Raw genomic sequence first — 17,332 nt, 5'->3', positions numbered from 1 at the left:
CATGGGTAATCAACCAGGGAAGCCCCAGCACCACAGGATACGCAGGAGAGTCAATCAGATAGAGCTGAATCGTCTCCTCATGACCCCCCTGCGCCTCCATCTTAAGGGGCGCTGTGACCTCCCTAATCAACCCAGATCCTAACGGACGGCTATCTAGGGCATGTACAGGGAAAGGCTTATCAACGGGAAGGAGAGGAATCCCTAATTCTACACAGAACTGGCGATCTACAAAGTTCCCAGCTGCGCCTGAATCGACTAGCGCCTTATGCTGGGAACGAGGTGCTACCTGTGGAAAACAAACAGGCAAGGTTATGTGAACGACAGAAAGCTCTGGGTAAGTAGGGCGCCTACTCACCTGGGAGGACTCCCCAATGCGTGGCCTGCCTTCACCTCCACCGGGGGACCTTCCCCAACACCTAGCCGCGGTGTGCCCTCCACGGCCACAGTTGGTGCAGGGGACGGCCCCCCTCGGGTTCCTACTCCTCCTTTCTCTAGCGCCAGCACCTCCGAGCTCCATAGGGCTCGGCTCGGAGGTGCTGGAGGGTGAAATGGGCGACCCCCATCCGGGACGTCCACGGGTGGTGAGCAGGGTGTCCAACCGAATGGCCATGTCGACTAGTTGGTCAAACGTCAACATGGTATCCCTGCACGCCAACTCTCTTTGGACGTCCTCCCGGAGGCTACAACGGAAGTGGTCTATGAGGGCCCGCTCATTCCACCCTGCATCTGCCGCTAGAGTCCGGAACTCCAGGGCAAAATCCTGTGCGCTCCTCATCCCCTGTCGGAGGAAGAACAGTCGCTCCCCCGCCGCCTTCCCTTCTGGTGGATGGTCGAACACGGCCCGGAAGCGGCGTGAGAACTCCGCATAGGTGATGGTAGCGGCGTCCATTCTCCTCCATTCGGCGTTGGCCCACTCCAACGCCTTGCCGGTGAGACAGGAGATGAGGGCGGAGACGCTCTCGTGTCCCGAGGGCGCCGGGTGTACGGTGGCGAGGTAGAGCTCCACCTGTAGCAGGAACCCTTGACACCCGGCAGCGGAGCCGTCGTACGCCCTCGGGAGCGAGAGCCGAATCCCACTGGGTTCCGGAATGTGGACAGGAGGACTGACCGATGGGGATGGTCCGGTAGGTGGGGGCGTGGGTACCCCGCTGCTTTCCCATCGGTGGAGAGTGTTCATCACCCGATCCAAGGCGTGACCGATCTGGTTAATCCGGTCCTCCTGTCCACGAAGACGGTCCTCCATGACCTCTGTCGGCGCGGGTGCTCCTGCTGACTCCATGATGTGATGTGGTATTCTGTCAGTAGCTGAGTGTAGATGCGGTGAGGAAATCAAGCGCAGGAAACACGGGCGTTCGTCAACAGACTTTAGTTAACAAAATGCAGCACCAAACAGGCGAACAGCCAACCCAACCGGGAGGCAAAATACAAATTACGCACAACACACACAGTGCGTAAAATGAAGATAGCGCACACAGTGCGGACTCTCGGAAAACAACAAACACGAGAGTAATACAAAAAGAGCAACAGCGAGCGCCTGCATCCCACACCTTTCCCCACACAAGGGGGAAAGGACGCCAGGGAGAACACAGGACCAACCACAACAACCGTCCGCCAAAACAACAATTGCCTGCCAAAAATGCAATGTTCTAATTAGTTGTATTTGAAGATGTATTATTCTGCTTGTTATCTTTTCTTGTTATATCGTCTTATCCTTTTATAAAATACTATACATGTTCTTTAATGTTACAATCCCTATCATGGCTAGTATTGGGTGTTCCATTATTCGACTCCTCTATTAGAACTTTCAGAATAGCCATGGAGTAATCTTTGTGTCTCGGAACATTTGGTTGTCAATATACAGTTTATCGACAACGAGTTTCCTTGAAGATTGGATACAGAACTTTGCGCCTTTCTGCAATCTCCCTCGGAAACTGATCATTCGTGCCTATTTTCGTGCCAGCATGTCTTTTACCTTTTAACCATTGCTTTATCCTTAAAAAAAGCAAATTTGCAACGATTGTACGCTCTTATTTTTGTCCGCTTTGTCCGAAACGGTGTACACGTTCGAGTTGGATTTTATCGACAGCCTCGAGTGGAATCTGCAGCGCTGTAAGAAAGAAGTCCTTCACAATATTCTCAGTTACTTCTCCCTCTTTTTCCTGAATACCCGTAAGTACTAGATTTTCTCTCATTGATCTAGTTTGGATGTCTAGTAAGGATTCTCTCAGAAGGTTGTTCTCCTTTTTAAGTTCCCTAACGTCCGTTTCCATCTTAGTGACTGTCACTTTTAATTTTTTGGTTTCTTTCTCCATTATCGCAGCTTTTTCATCACTCATTTCAAGACTAGCTGTCACCTCAATTACATCCTTACTGACCAACTCTAGTATGCCCAGTTTGTCATTTATCGACTTCAACAGGTCGCTTTCCACACTTACCAGCATAAATCATCTGTATCAGTCGACGAGTCGCGTTTTCTCTTGGAGATTGGTTCTCCTCGTTTATCTTCCGACATGTTTGGCTGTTGCGTGTTGTTGTAATATTTGTCAATATATTTCTCAAGCCTTATGATTTGTTTTGTGTTATTATCCAGATTGAATTTTATTAACTGCGAATATATGAAATGCTAATATTTAGTCTAACTTTCTGATTTTGAATATTATGTTTTTATCTTGAGGTGATTTGTACCACTGTCTATTCAATACGCCATCTTGTCTACGTGCGCGCCATTTCACATTCTTTGTTTCAGACCTTTGTGGTTTCTTCTGGGTATCCTGCCTTGGAGACTTTTCTGGTGGGTCCACTTCTCTTCACTCCGCTGATAACCAAAAAGCCATATATTTCCTCATCATCCTTGCTGGTTCAACTAGTAGTCCACTACACCTGTCACTCCTATAAACAACCCTGAACCTTTGTATTCCTCTGACCAAACCTTTACTGAAGTAGCACTTGAAGTCTATTTGCATGTAAAGAATTGACTGATGTCGAGCTAACACATTTTTAGCTGTATTTTGTCTAACCTAGGAATTAATATGTTCCATTTTATCCTTTATGACATCTTTCAGCAGTTTAGTCAGACACATATTTATTTATTGACCATTATTTTACAAAGTAAGTTGACTAAGAACACAAACTGTATTACATGCATGGGAAGGTGAGGGGTTGAATGGGCCAAAATGAAGTGTACAATAATCAAGATGTCTTCTCCTGTGTTTTTTTGTGGGGTAGGGGCTGCCTGTCTTGCCTGGACACCCCGGGCCCCCAGGTCCTGCAGTTGCTGGGTCAGTGGGATCCATAACTGACAGTCTTGCCCAGTCCATGCTGGTGTCAGATGTGAGTCCTAAAAATTGGGTTATTTGCTTTGTTTTTAATGGTGAGGTTTGAGTCACAAAAATATGTTGAGTGTCTAGTACATTGAAATGAAATGCTTCCATCTCATGGGAATAAGTAATCTACCTGCTGTTTATGCGAGACAGAAATTAATTGCTCTGTGTACATGTTATGCATGTGATAGTATTTAACTGCATGGCAGTACATGTTAGTATTTTAGTAAATTCCATAACTATACATTAAATATGCAGTTGGTTTCAATTAGTCCTAATACATACATTTGTGTTACAGATATCCCCAGACACCCTGGTGACATTGGACATCTCCCAACTTTGTGAACATTTCAAATAAAATAAAAATCTTCATATAAAAATGGTTAGTTTTGTATTATTATTTTGGTCTTTAATATAGGGCAGACAGACAAGTTCCCTACTTTCTCCCCTTTTCACTTGCCTCCTCCATTTATGCTGCAATCAGTTGGTTATAACTTTGGATAGAGCAAACATTCCCATATATTTTTGATAGCTGCATGCATTACAAAACTTCACCATTCCTATTCATAATATTGTTAATAAAGATTATAAAAGTTTTAAACATAATCTGCCCATTCTTTGTTTTTGGTGTTATGTAAGAATTTGTATTGCTCATACCAACTGAGCCATATGTTTAAAACTGTCACTCCTTACATCCATTGTCCAGATAGACTGAAATGTACTGTAAATGTTGATATAATACTCTGGCAGAATAAATTCTGGAAGCAGTAGGCATAGCACACATGCATACTACCTTTACTCTGGTCACTGTCCTTATTGTCATTACTTAAACGGCTGTGAAAACAATGAAAATGTCACAATATATTTAGGGATGCAAAAACCAGATACGAATAATGTGTTCATCTATAGAGATGGATGTAGCATCTTCCTTTCCCAATCCATTGGCAAATGACTTTAAACTGCATGTTTCTCACATGATGATTTATGAGGTTAACTTATTTATGGACTGTAGATGATGATCTACAATATCTCACATCTCACCAGATAAGGCAAAGGGTGTGGTGGAGTGTTCTTCATTGTGATGGCTTCAGGGTTCCAATGCCTCCAAGTAGCCTTGCATGAGCCTTGGCTTATGCGAGCCGGAACAGCTCATAACAGCAGGAAAAATTATAGGTCTTCTTTTAGGTCACTTAATAGTAAAGGCAGATCATTCAGTCAACTTTTCTTCTGGTCCTAGACTATGGCGACATCTACAGTTGAAGTCAGAAGTTTACATACACCTTAGCCAAATACATTTAAACTCAGTTTTTCACAATTCCTGACATTTAGTCCTAGTAAAAATTCCCTGTCTTAGGTCAGTTAGGATCACCACTTTATTTTAAGAATGTGACATGTCAGAATAATAGTAGAGAGAATTATTTATTTCAGCTTTTATTTCTTTCATCACATTCCCAGTGGCCAGACATTTACATACACTCAATTAGTATATGGTAGCATTGCCTTTACATTGTTTAACTTTGGTCAAACATTTCGGGTAGCCTTCCACAAGCTTCCCACAATAAGTTGGGTGAATTTTGGCCCATTCCTCCTGACAGAGCTGGTGTAACTGAGTCAGGTTTGTAGGCCTCCTTGCTCGCACACGCTTTTTCAGTTCTGCCCACACATTTTCTATAGAATTGAGGTCAGGGCTTTGTGATGGCCACTCCAATACCTTGACTTTGTTGTCCTTAAGCCATTTTGCCACAACTTTGGAAGTATGCTTGGGGTCATTGTCCATTTGGAAGACCCATTTGCGACCAAGCTTTAACTTCCTGACTGATGTCTTGAGATGTTGCTTCAATATATCCACATAATTTTCCTTCCTCATGATGCCATCTATTTTGTGAAGTGCACCATACCGTCCTGCAGCAAAACACCCCCACAGCATGATGCTGCCACCCCCGTGCTTCACGGTTGGGATGGTGTTCTTCGGCTTGCAAGCCTACCCCTTTTTCCTCCAAACATAACGATGGTCATTATGGCCAAACAGTTCTATTTTTGTTTCATCAGACCAGAGGACATTTCTCCAAAAAGTATAATCTTTGTCTCCATGTGCAGTTGCAAACCGTAGTCTGGCTTTTCTATGGCGGTTTTGGAGCAGTGGCTTCTTCCTTGCTGAGCGGCCTTTCAGGTTATGTCGATATAGGACTTGTTTTACTGTGGATATAGATACTTTTGTACCTGTTTCCTCCAGCATCTTCACAAGGTCCTTTGCTGTTGTTCTATGATTGATTTGCACTTTTCGCACCAAAGTACATTCATCTCTAGGAGACAGAACGCGTCTCCTTCCTGAGCGGTATGACGGCTGCGTGGTCCCATGGTGTTCATACTTGCATACTATTGTTTGTACAGATGAACATGGTACCTTCAGGCATTTGGAAATTGCTCTCAAGGATGAACCAGACTTGTGGAAGACTACACACAAATCTTTTTCTGATGTCTTGGCTGATTTCTTTTGATTTTCCCATGATGTCAAGCAAAGAGGCACTGAAGGTAGGCCTTGAAAAACATCCACGGGTACACCTCCAATTGACTCAAATTATGTCAATTAGCCTATCAGAAGCTTCTAAAGCCATGACATCATTTTCTGGAATTTTCCAAGCTGTTTAAAGGCACAGTCAACTCAGTGTATGTAAACTTCTGACCCACTGGAATTGTGATACAGTGAATGATAAGTGAAATAATCTGTCTGTAAACAATTGTTGGAAAAATGACTTGTGTCATGCATAAAGTAGATGTCCTAACCGACTTGCCAAAACTATAGTTTGTTAACAAGAAATGTGTGGAGTGGTTGAAAAACGAGTTTTAATGACTCCAACCTAAGTGTATGTAAACTTCCGACTTCAACTGTATTTTCACCAGGTCATGCTTTTTAGCCATGGCCAAATCATTGAAACCAAGCCCAAACTCTTAACCAAAAGGAGCCTGCCGTTTGCTTTCGAATGGCACTGGAGGCGGAGAGATGGCCATAAGTGCTCACTCTACCACAGTAGACGAATGAGGGTATTTGATGACTTTGGTAAGTAATAAAGCATTTGTTTGTAATATCATAATAGTTTTGGAAATGAGAAAGTGGTGGGTGTGGTTTTGCACCTGAAGTCAAAGTCTGCTTTTCTTAGAGGCATCAACATTAATCCATCATAACAGTTTTCTTAAATTATAAAGGCATGTAGATTAAGATTAAAATCACATTATTGGTCAATTGCACATTAGCAACCCCTCCGAAAGACACACATACATACACGATTTTTGGAGAGGTGCTTGGGGCTGCCACACTGGGTGCCCGGGTAGCTGTTGTTGTGGGAGGGTTAAGTGCCTTGTTCAAGGGCACAATGGCAGGCAATGGCATCTAGGATTTTTGATACCAGCAACCTTCTGGTTGCCAGCTCACTTCCCGACAGATTTTTTTATCCAGTTTCTGGCTTGCCTCTCTAACTGCTAGGCTACCTGCCGCACATACATTGATTTTGTTAGTCACTCTCACTCAGATATCATATTAAAAACTGCAAATATTTCTCTCCACCCTGTGGCAAAATGTTTAGAATTGCAGGAATTTAGCTGTTAAACTGCAACATCATGATGAGTTCAGATTTTTTTGTGGCCCCTACCCCCAGCAAAGTTTCCCATCCCTGTACCACGGTAATATGTAATATGTAACCTAGGGTAGAAGTAGCTGATCTGGAATCTGTTTTGCGTCTTCTCAAGAAAAACCTGTTCGTACTGGTTGTCCGCAAGAAACCGCCCCTTTTTTACAGTAAAAGAAACGCCTGAAACTAAATCTCCTACATCAGGGATCATCAACTACATTCAGCCGCGGGCCAATTTTTTATTGAGCGGATGGTCAGGTGGCCGTAACATAATAACAAATTATTTGTAGACTGCAAATTGACCGCAAGAAGCCAACATTTGTTTACGGCAAATAAATCTCTCTATTATGCGTGGGAATACTTTGGAACAGATTTCCTAAATTAAGATCACTTGGAGCTCATTTGCTGGTGTTTTTACAGTATTTTATGTCGAACAATAAACTTGGGGTGGGGAGCGGGGCACAAATAAAATCACCCCTGGGCGAAATTCGTCCCGCAGGTCGCCAGTTGGGGAACCCTGTCCTAGATATTGGTCTTGACGAGAAGAAAAATAACTTTTGGGGGAGGTACTCTTCTTCACTGTTCAACCAATCCAGTAAATGTGGAGGAGGATTTAAGATGGAGCGTTGCCTTGGCTGTGTTCGAGAGAATCAAAACAATTGCAGGCGACTGCCGACTGACTGATATACAAATCACCTTGCATCATAAATAAAAACTCATTATTATTTGTAGATCAGTTAGTCAGTCACAATTTACCCATGATACATTGCGGTTTTGATCCTCTCGTAGACCGTCAATGTTAACGTCCAAAACCGGAAGTCGCGTCACAGGCTTTCTTTCCATTTCCCCTGAAAACTGGAACATATGGTTGTTGGGGACTCTGCAGAGGCTACAGTCACAGATAGAGCAATGAGAGAGATGTTTCATTTTATGTACAATGCTGAAGCATCCGGTTGGCGTTTCCACTCACCACCAAATATGGTGATAAGAGGACCCCCCCCCCCCCCCCCCCCCCGGCAGTGGGAGATGATGGAGCGAGATTGATTCTGGCCGATATTCTGCTAATTTTCTCATCGATGAAACATTTGATCTCAATACAGTTTTCTTCAATACAGTTTTCTGTTTCCAAAACTAGAATATTTTACGAACAGAGTTGACAACGTTTTGTAGACTTTACCCTTTGCCAAAGAAAAAGAAAAAACGGAAATATGCAAATACATGCTAAAACGCGCCAATAGGATCTCGCTAGCTCGTGCTTGTCTCTGCCCACCTCCTAGATTGTTCTGCCCACTATGATTCATTTGCTCCCGATGGAAACGACAGGCTGTGGTCTATCTTGTGTTTGTTATAAAAAAATCTTTGCTACAGTCGTGTTGAATAAAATGGGAATCTCATTTGTTGTCTCCGCAAAGAGGGCGTTTCGGGAATGAAGTAATCTCGCGTAGGGTATGGAATATAGAGAATTGATACTGTACTGTTTGTGTAGTTAATATTTTTCATAAGTAGATAGCCTATTGAAAATGTCAGCATAGCCATTTGATGGTCTCTATTCGAAAAACCGAGTCGATGCAAAGACTTGTTAGGCGGTTCGTTGTCGGGGGGAAATGACAGAGGGGGACTAAAACTGGGAGGAATGGCAGCTAACCTTGCTAATGGGAGTGTACTGTACGGGTAGACATTTAACAATGTAAGTGTATCAAACAATTAAATCAGTAGATGGCTACATTGTAGCCAAGTTGTTTGAGCGCGTGTAGTGCACGGTTATAATGGTTACATTGTATCAGCATCCAGAGTGTAGATTTGCTGCAACGTCGCTGCAAGGCAAGCGTTTCCCTTTTTTGTGTGGCTATCCGTGGTGGACAATGATGGTGGCTGGGACTCCGGTCACACACTGTTACTGCTACACTGCTCGAGTAGGCTACAATGTTGCACTGCTGAGCTGAATCAAACCGAACCAAGGAGTTCATATTACCTTTGGATTAAGACGCGGGCAAATCCTGTGTTCATAAGGGTTGGTATGCCACGTCATTTTTATTATATGTACACGTCAAAATACAGTGGCCTACTACCAGAATATATGTTATCCAGACTAAATAATATTGAAGCCCTTTTGACAATTATGTGATAGGGATGATGTCTTTTGCATGTACTATATGTCTAAAATTCAGGCCTGGTGTTGTGTTATGTGTTGCAGTACTAATCAGTGAGGTCTGCTGCAATTATGGATGATCATCATCACCATCATCTTCAACTTCATCATCACACACAAGGAAGCATGTCACCATCATATGTGCCAAGGAAGAGGAAGGCTTCACAGCCAAAACAAAAAAGTGGTGTTCCATTACCAGGTAAATGTCACTATCACTAGATGTTTGACAAATTGTCAGTTTACTGAGCAAACTTTAGAGTTGAATGCTAAATGACATTCTGTCCAAATCTGTCACTGGCCAGTTGCAATTGCAAATGTCTTTAATCTTGATAATTATTGCCTGTGTAGTCTCCATTTATGCATTTAATGCATATTGTCTCGGAAACTCTCTTTTAATAGTGGTTTGTAGGAACTAATGAAAATGTGCCCATAATCCAACAGCTATCCAGAGGATGCCAGATATGAGTGTGATGAGCATGATTGGTGCTCCACCTAAGGTAAGAATAAATACCCTAGTCAAAAAATCCTATCGGATCAGTGATTTTTCCAATAGAATCCTATAGGATTCTCACAATTCTATAGGATTTTGTGTCACCTCTATCAGAATCTTATTGGACTATTTTTTTCCTATTGGAAATCAAAAGTAATCCTAATGGATTCTATAGGATTCTCGCAATCCTATATGATTTTGTCACCTCTTTCAGAATCCTATTGGCTACTTTTTCCCTTTTGGAAAACAAAATTAATCCTATTGGATCCTATAGCTTTTTGATCAATTTTGTAGGGTTTTGTCAACCCAATCAGAAGCCTATTATTTAAAAAAAATCTTAATTGAACCCATTAAATCTTGTAATTTGTTACAGTAACATACAACAATATTAAGTACAACATTTTCGTTGATCGGAAACAACAGTTCTATATTCATTTTGGTTTTATTCACCACCACAATATGGGAGTGATTCAAGGCAGGAGGTTAATTTGCAGTATGACCACCTTTTTCAACAAAGAACTCACTTGAGTTATTTGATTTGATTCTTATTCATGCAATTTCCTGTCTTTGAATTAGACATTTCAATATGACATACAATTTTACAATAACACAAGATTTTGGGGAGTTTTCCCCTTAGAATGCACAGCATCTTTACATTGCTTATATGCAAATAAAAAGTAGAAGGAAAATACAATTTTAGGTACAGTAACATTTACATTTTAGTCATTTAGCAGACGCTCTTATCCAGAGCGACTTACAGTAGTGAGTGCATACATTTTCATACTAGTACCTCGTGGGAATCGAACCCAGTATCCTGGCATTGCAAGCGCCATGCTCTACCAACTGAGCTATATGGGGCACAAAGATATGAGTATTTTTATTTATTTAATATATAATAGTTAGCTATGCATACAAAACAGAGAATGTTCCCTTTACCCTCTTTATGTTAGGATAGGGAGAGGAAAAGAAAAACAAAGATAATGAGGGACCCCCCAACTCCTTCGCTCCCAAGGTTGTACCACCCCCTCTCCCTCCCTACCTGCCTCCCTACCCTTCGTCCCCCCCTCCCTTCCTCCCAGGGTTGTACCCCCTCCCCCGAGAGCTGTCCCCCCCACCCCCCTTCCATCCCTAGAAGGTGCTCCCTCTCCATCTTTCCTATCTCCCTCCTGGATGTAACTACCAGTTCCCATCTATTGACCTCTTGGCACACCTGATCCAGGTATTATAAAAAAGAAAAGAAAAAAATTGATGACCTGTGTCACATTAACATTACATCAACTTGTTAATCTAGCTCTATGCGGTTTGCCTGTAATGCCACATATCACACCTTTTTGACACAAATGTAAACAACCTTACGGACAATGTCAGTAGGTTTCACAGCTATTGTTGTTGCAGCTGGCACAATAATTTTAATGTGTGACGCAGATGCACCAGATGCAAATGTTTACTCACGTTGTGTCCCTTGGACCTTGTGGGGATGGGGCTGCACGAGATAGCTACTGGGTAGAGGGGACATTGCCGGCGGTTCCCCACTATAGGGTAGGGCTGGGAATTGCCAGGGACCTCACAATATGATATTATCACGATACTTACAGTAGGTGCCGATGCGATATATATTGCGATACTCACGATTCCATATGTACAGTATAATGATTCAATACTGTGATTTTTATTGCCATTCCATGGTCCAAATATATTGCTCACCATATGACTGCTGCAGATGGACTAGAGAACCATGAGAAAACTAGGTTTGATAAGTCATGGAAATAAAAGTGCTGAAAACAAATAGGCTCCCTATTTAAAAAGGAGATGGAGAACAAGCTATGAATGAGCTGGAGGGTGGGTGCTCCATATGTTATGCAGCCAGTGTAAATCAAATCAAATATAGTTTTGAGGATAAATTCTTTAGAATATAATGTAAATATCAATACAATTCCTTCTACAAAATGTATAGAAATCCTATAGGAGACAAAAATATTTAAATCCTATAGGATTCCAAAGCAAGGATCCAATTAGAATCTAATAGAAAAATTAAATCAGATATTGGAACCAGTTCTATTGGACTCCGACTATGTTCTTAACCACTCTCTACCCCTCTCTATATCTGTCTCCCTATCTGTACTTGCATCTGTCCTGTAAAACATTTTAATAATTTATAACATTTTACCCTATAGTATTCCAATAAAAAAATCATATCAGAATCCAAAAGAAAATCCAATCAGATTTTGGAACCAGGCCTATTGAAATTCTATAGGATTCGTTCCAAAATATTTTCTATTCGATTCTAATAGGATTTATTTATTGGAATCCTATAGGATTTTTTGACTAGGGTAATACAGTATTATGTTTCAGTTCTGCTTGGCCATTATGGGTGTTCTGGCCAAAGCATGGGTGCACTAGTCCAGTCCTTAATATGAAAACTGAAATAACAACCATCATATGATGATCTACAAATTATTTAGCATTAAGCACTTCTACATCAGTGTACAGTATGATGGTCCTTATTGCAGTTTTCACAATACAACCATGTAAGATCCTGTGAGGACACTGGATATCTGCTTTACAGTTCTGTACTTGAATATTATAGAATGATGACCCCCATGCCCAGGTGACTCAAAAGATGAAAAGAACATATGGTAGAAAAAGGTAAATGGGCCTACTGTGAGTTTCCTTTATTTTAATTGTCCATTTCTATAAATGTTCCCGCCCATCAGTGTAATGAAATCAACTCCTACCTGTCCAATCCTCTAGGTATGAGGATCTGCAGAATGTCTCCCTGGGCTCTGGTGTGGAGGATTCAACCAGCGAGACGTCCTGTTGCTCCGTGGTTTCTTCCAGCCTGGCTGTAGCCAACGGGGAGCTGCCTCCCCCTCCCCCTCCCTCTGCCAGACTGCCTCACAGGCTGGTGGCTAAAGACTGTTGGCCCAACCAGGCCCCAGACACAGGCAGGGCCCAGGGCCGGGGTCAGGAACCACCTCCACCCTCCGATTTCGCCATGAAGAAAATGCGGAGAGTGGAGGGGGACAATGGCACACCTTCTGTTACAAATTTCCCTCCGGAAGTGAGACAGACAGGTAGTTACTGTATCTTGCAACCATCAATCTCTTATTTTATTACCCTTACTCTTACATACAGGTATTCAAGTTTTAGTTCATGTTGAATGTTTCCTTTGATGCAGTTCCTGTTGGAGGTGGACATGTCCATAGCCATGTCCAAAGTGGTCACTCAGTCGGAGGTGGACATGTCCATAGCTATGTCCAAAGTGGTCACTCGGTTGGAGGTGGACATGTCCATAGCTATGTCCAAAGCGATCACTCGGTTGGAGGTGGACATGTCCAAAGCGGTCACTCGATTGGAGGTGGACATGTCCAGTGCAATCACTCAATTGGATGTGGACATCTCCAGAGCAGTTACCCTATTGGAGGTGGACTTGTCCAGAGCAGCTACTCTGTTGTAGGTGGACATGTCCATAGCAGTCACTCTATTGGAGGTGTAGCTATCCAGAGCAGTCACAGTCACCCAGCAGAGCCAACCGAGGAAGAGAAATCTAAAGTCTTTACCTTCACAACCAAGAAAGAACCTCCTGTCTACCCCCCAGGTGAGAGGACAAAGCAAATAAAGCAAATAAAATGTCTCCATAAACACAATCTCTAGCAACACTAGTTGTTGATCATATACTTGTGTAATAACACTGTAATTACTCTAGTAACAATGTTGCATTAACATGATGTTACGTAATACTTTGATAATTGCATAGTAATGGAGTAGGGATTGTTCCATAACCCACATTTATATAAAATAAAATAAAAACTCTACTTCCTGTGTGTAACAGGAAGTCAAGAGGAGAGGTGGCAGCTGATGATCCTGGGGAAAGGGCGAGTCACGTGCCCCAAGTGTAAAAGTGTGAGCAGGAAGACTGTGGAGGGACTGAAGAAACATATGGAGAACTGCCGAGTGGTGTGTGTCTGCACCATACTCACAATAACAGCCTCCTATGTTGCGCTCACATTTGTTCAACTGAATTTCAAAAACTAAACGAATATGTTCTTTGTAGAATCCCTTCACATGTCAGCAATGCGGGAAACAACTGAAATCTTCCACGGGAATGAAGTACCACATCATGGCAGACCACAATAACCTGGTAAGGCCATTCTCCCATCTGACTCTGGTTTTGGTGTGCTTCATGTTGACGTTGGTTTTAACTCTCATATTTTGCCAGCCCTCGCCAGATGACATAAATGGCCTGGATGACCAGTCCATGAAGGAAAAACTGAGGAAGGTGCTGAAACGGATGGGGAAATTAAAATGCTCGAAAGAGGTATGATTCCTTGCTGGCGTCTGTATCTGAAATTCTAGTACAGATTTCACCTTAACCCATTGTTGGTTGGGTCCCTAGGCAGATGGGTTGCCTCCAACAATAACAATGTTCTAACAGGTCTGGGATTTCTGAGACTACATTGTTGGTGCATGGGAACTAAAGATGTGTTCCATTCTAAAAGACTGTGTGTTACTTTACAGGGCTGCACTGGTAGTTTCACCAGCATCATGGGTTACCTGTACCACATGAAGAAGTGTGGGAAGGAGGAGTCTGAGCTGGAGAAGCTGCTTCTCAACTGCCAACACTGTGGCAAGGTCTACAAGTCTAAGGCAGGCCTGGAGTACCACCTCAAGTCAGAGCACGCACCAGTGAGTTCTCCATTGCACTGCCTTTTACAGTATACACTTCTCCACTAATAAGGCAGTTGGTCTTTCAAGGTTACAATTCACTGGGAGACATTCCATCACACAACATGCCATTGTGCATACAATCTGTAGCAGTTACATCCTGGCAACTTCAATGTCACAAATATTTCTCAGTATATTCACCCTCATTCTCTCAAAACACCCCATTCCTTTGAGTCTCTTTTCAGTCTAATTTATTTGAGCTTTGCTTGAGAGGGAGATGATAGACAGCTGTCTCCTTCTCCCCCACAGGTGCCCCAGAATGCGGAGGAGGATGAGGTGAAGGCCCAGAGAGATCCCAACCCTGAGAGGACACCCAGCGGCCGGGTCAAACGCATGTCAGCCCAGGTGGCTGTTTTCCACCTACAAGAGATTGCTAATGACGAGCTGGCCAAGGAGTGGCCCAAGAGGAAGGTCATCGGGGACCTGGTCCCCGATGATAAGAAGGTGAAGGCACTTCAACACTAAGATGGTCCTAGATCTGTGCTCATGTATCTATTCCTGTAGATACATTGACCTCCAGATTAACCATTATTTTTCTCTTGGGTTCCACAGCTGAGATATGCCCGCCCAGGGCTGCCTGCCTTCAGTCAGGAGGTCCTTCGGAAGTGGAAAAATGAAGTGAAGCTGCAAAAGAAAGTGCAGTGCCCAAACCTGGTACGACCCATACGTTTCTAAATGATCTTTCATCCCATATTGCCTATAGTAGAGATTTTACTCGCTGTACTATACTTCGCTTATAATGTGACTGGGAAACTTTCTGGTTTCTCTCAGGGCTGTGGCTCGGTCTACACCAGTGTGTCTGGACTGAAGGCTCACCTTGGGCTCTGCGGAAGGGTAAGGAATAGTTCTCACACTGCTCCCCCTCTCTTTCACTTCCAAGTACTGCAACGTATCCAGAATACAGTGAAAATTATTCCACTGAAACTGAGTCAATTCTTACATTTTGTTTTAGCATTCAACTCTCATTTTAGCACAAATGTAAACCATTATTAAGCATCTAATTCAACTGAATGTTTTCTCTATCGATGCAGGGGGACTTTGAAGCAGGGAAATATAAATGCCTGATCTGTAAGAAAGAGTTCAACTCAGAGAGTGGGGTGAAGTACCACATCAACTCTGTCCACTCCCAGGTCAGAAATTAATTTAAGACTTTTTACCACCTTGATGACCTACTCTATCATATTAATTTAGAATGTTTTGCCATATGAATACAGTATTGCAAAAATACACATTGTAGTGCTTTTTGGTGGCACACAATACTAATGTCCTTCGTCCTGCGTTTTCTTAGGACTGGTTTGCGGTGACCTCAAAATCCAAGAACTTTGATAAGGTTCTGAAGACCAAGACCAAGCCCAAGAAGAACCGCACCGTGGATGAACCCACTGACCAGCACCAGACTCTCCATGTCTTCACCCCTGTCCTGGAGCCCTGGCAGGACATGCAGATGGGACCCCCACCAGCGGTGCCCGAGCCAGCCCTGCAGGCCAACCCTGAGGCAGCAGAGGGGAAGAGGAGGGGGAAGGGGAGAGGGAAGGAGAAGGACTGCTATGACTTCACTGGCAGTGACCACTCCAGCAGTAGCAGCAGCGGCAGCTCCAGCAGCGAATCAGAGACAGAGGAGCTTGAGGGCCAGAGACACGACGTCGACCAATGGGCACTGCAGAGACCCAGTATCATCGAGACCCACCCTGATGTCGCCAAGCAAGCCAGATGCAACCCCTAGTTTGTCCGATCACCTGACTTCAGATCAGGGGTCTGTTCAGGAGGGTGCAACGTTACAGAACATTCAGATAGAAATGCATTGGTCCTGGGATGTGTAGTCTGTGTGTTTCAACTGTAACTATGAGGTTGTCTTAGCCAACGTTTAATGTGTTTTATTATTTTAATACGTTTGATAAGTCTTGTTTTGTTTTCTGACATGCTTACTTAGACTCATCTTTTAACCCCTATTATGACAAGTGCTTATGTGTTGGCTTGTGCTCCTCGATTCAGACTGTGCCTAGTGTATGGATCTATTATTTCATACAACTCCTTAATTATACCTTACATGTTATCAGACCTCTTCTTTACAATGCATATTTAACCAATAGCATGTGGTGTTAATGTAGTGTGCATTTTATATATTGGATAGTGATATATGATGATATACAGGATGAATTTGAGATACAGTGGTTGTCGGTTATAGTTGTCAGTGATGTTTTTTAACGCTGCATTGTTTGTTGATGTACACAGTCCAGATGGAAATAGGTGCAGTTGTCATTTAATTTACTCCCTTTGTGCCCCTGTACTGTTTCTGCAGATGTATGAATGTGTTTGGTTTATTCTTCTGTTGATATTTCTGTGTCAGTGCACTTCTGTTCAAGCTAGGTTTTGAATAGATTCATATCTATTTTATTTAGTATTGAATAATGAACTGGCATTTGAACATTTAAGTGATCCCTAACAAATAATTATGTTAACAATAGCTTTTCCCTATTTTATGCCTTTTATAATTCTACTAAGACAAGTTAGACAACCAATGTCTTTCAGTTCAAAGGTTCTGGTCAGGTCCATGATTCCTGTGACCAAAACAAGAGGCATTGTGCATGCACTTTTATATTGAATGAAATTAAGTGCTCAGTCTAATGATAGGCATTCCCATAACCCAACCTTGTAAAGGGTGACAAGTGTGCTCTAATTTGTTATGTCTGCTTCTTGAGGTTAATTGTGTTCAGTCTTCACTGTTTTGAACCAAAAAATGAAAGGGATTACACTTCAATTCACCATTTGTGTACATTTGTATTAATGGAAAAACTATTGTTTCAAGTTTTAGAAAACAAAATGCATTATACCTTTTTTTTTTTTGAAGTACTGTAGGTCTAATGCGCTGCTATTTTTAACTACCAGGAGTGTTAGCTATATCAACAGGTGAAATAAAATATTAACATAATGCTACTAATTTTCATTGTGCCCTTCTTGCCTTACACAGTAAACAACTAATGCCTGCAGGTGTTGAATGAAAGAGGAGTGATGCACCAGCTCT

The 17,332-nt window shown here is 42.6% G+C and overlaps 1 protein-coding gene across 1 annotated transcript; it reads left to right on the top strand.

The window, feature by feature from the left end:
• Positions 1 to 8,307: 8,307 nt before the first annotated feature.
• On the top strand, positions 8,308 to 17,244 carry LOC311106471 (uncharacterized protein). Its single transcript, XM_084148806.1, has 15 exons — positions 8,308 to 8,961; positions 9,141 to 9,294; positions 9,537 to 9,592; positions 12,173 to 12,231; positions 12,337 to 12,659; positions 12,764 to 13,183; positions 13,418 to 13,542; positions 13,640 to 13,726; positions 13,805 to 13,903; positions 14,104 to 14,271; positions 14,560 to 14,754; positions 14,863 to 14,964; positions 15,082 to 15,144; positions 15,342 to 15,440; positions 15,599 to 17,244. The coding sequence occupies exons 2-15, from the start codon at positions 9,168 to 9,170 to the stop codon at positions 16,031 to 16,033; spliced, it is 2,358 nt and encodes a 785-aa protein (XP_084004932.1). The 5' UTR covers positions 8,308 to 8,961; positions 9,141 to 9,167; the 3' UTR covers positions 16,034 to 17,244.
• Positions 17,245 to 17,332: the final 88 nt, after the last annotated feature.

This window comes from Coregonus lavaretus, assembly GCF_964263955.1.
Source record: "Coregonus lavaretus genome assembly, chromosome: 31".
Taxonomy (NCBI): domain Eukaryota; kingdom Metazoa; phylum Chordata; class Actinopteri; order Salmoniformes; family Salmonidae; genus Coregonus; species Coregonus lavaretus.
Note: the sequence above shows the minus strand (reverse complement) of the source record. Positions and strands in the feature narration are given on the sequence as shown.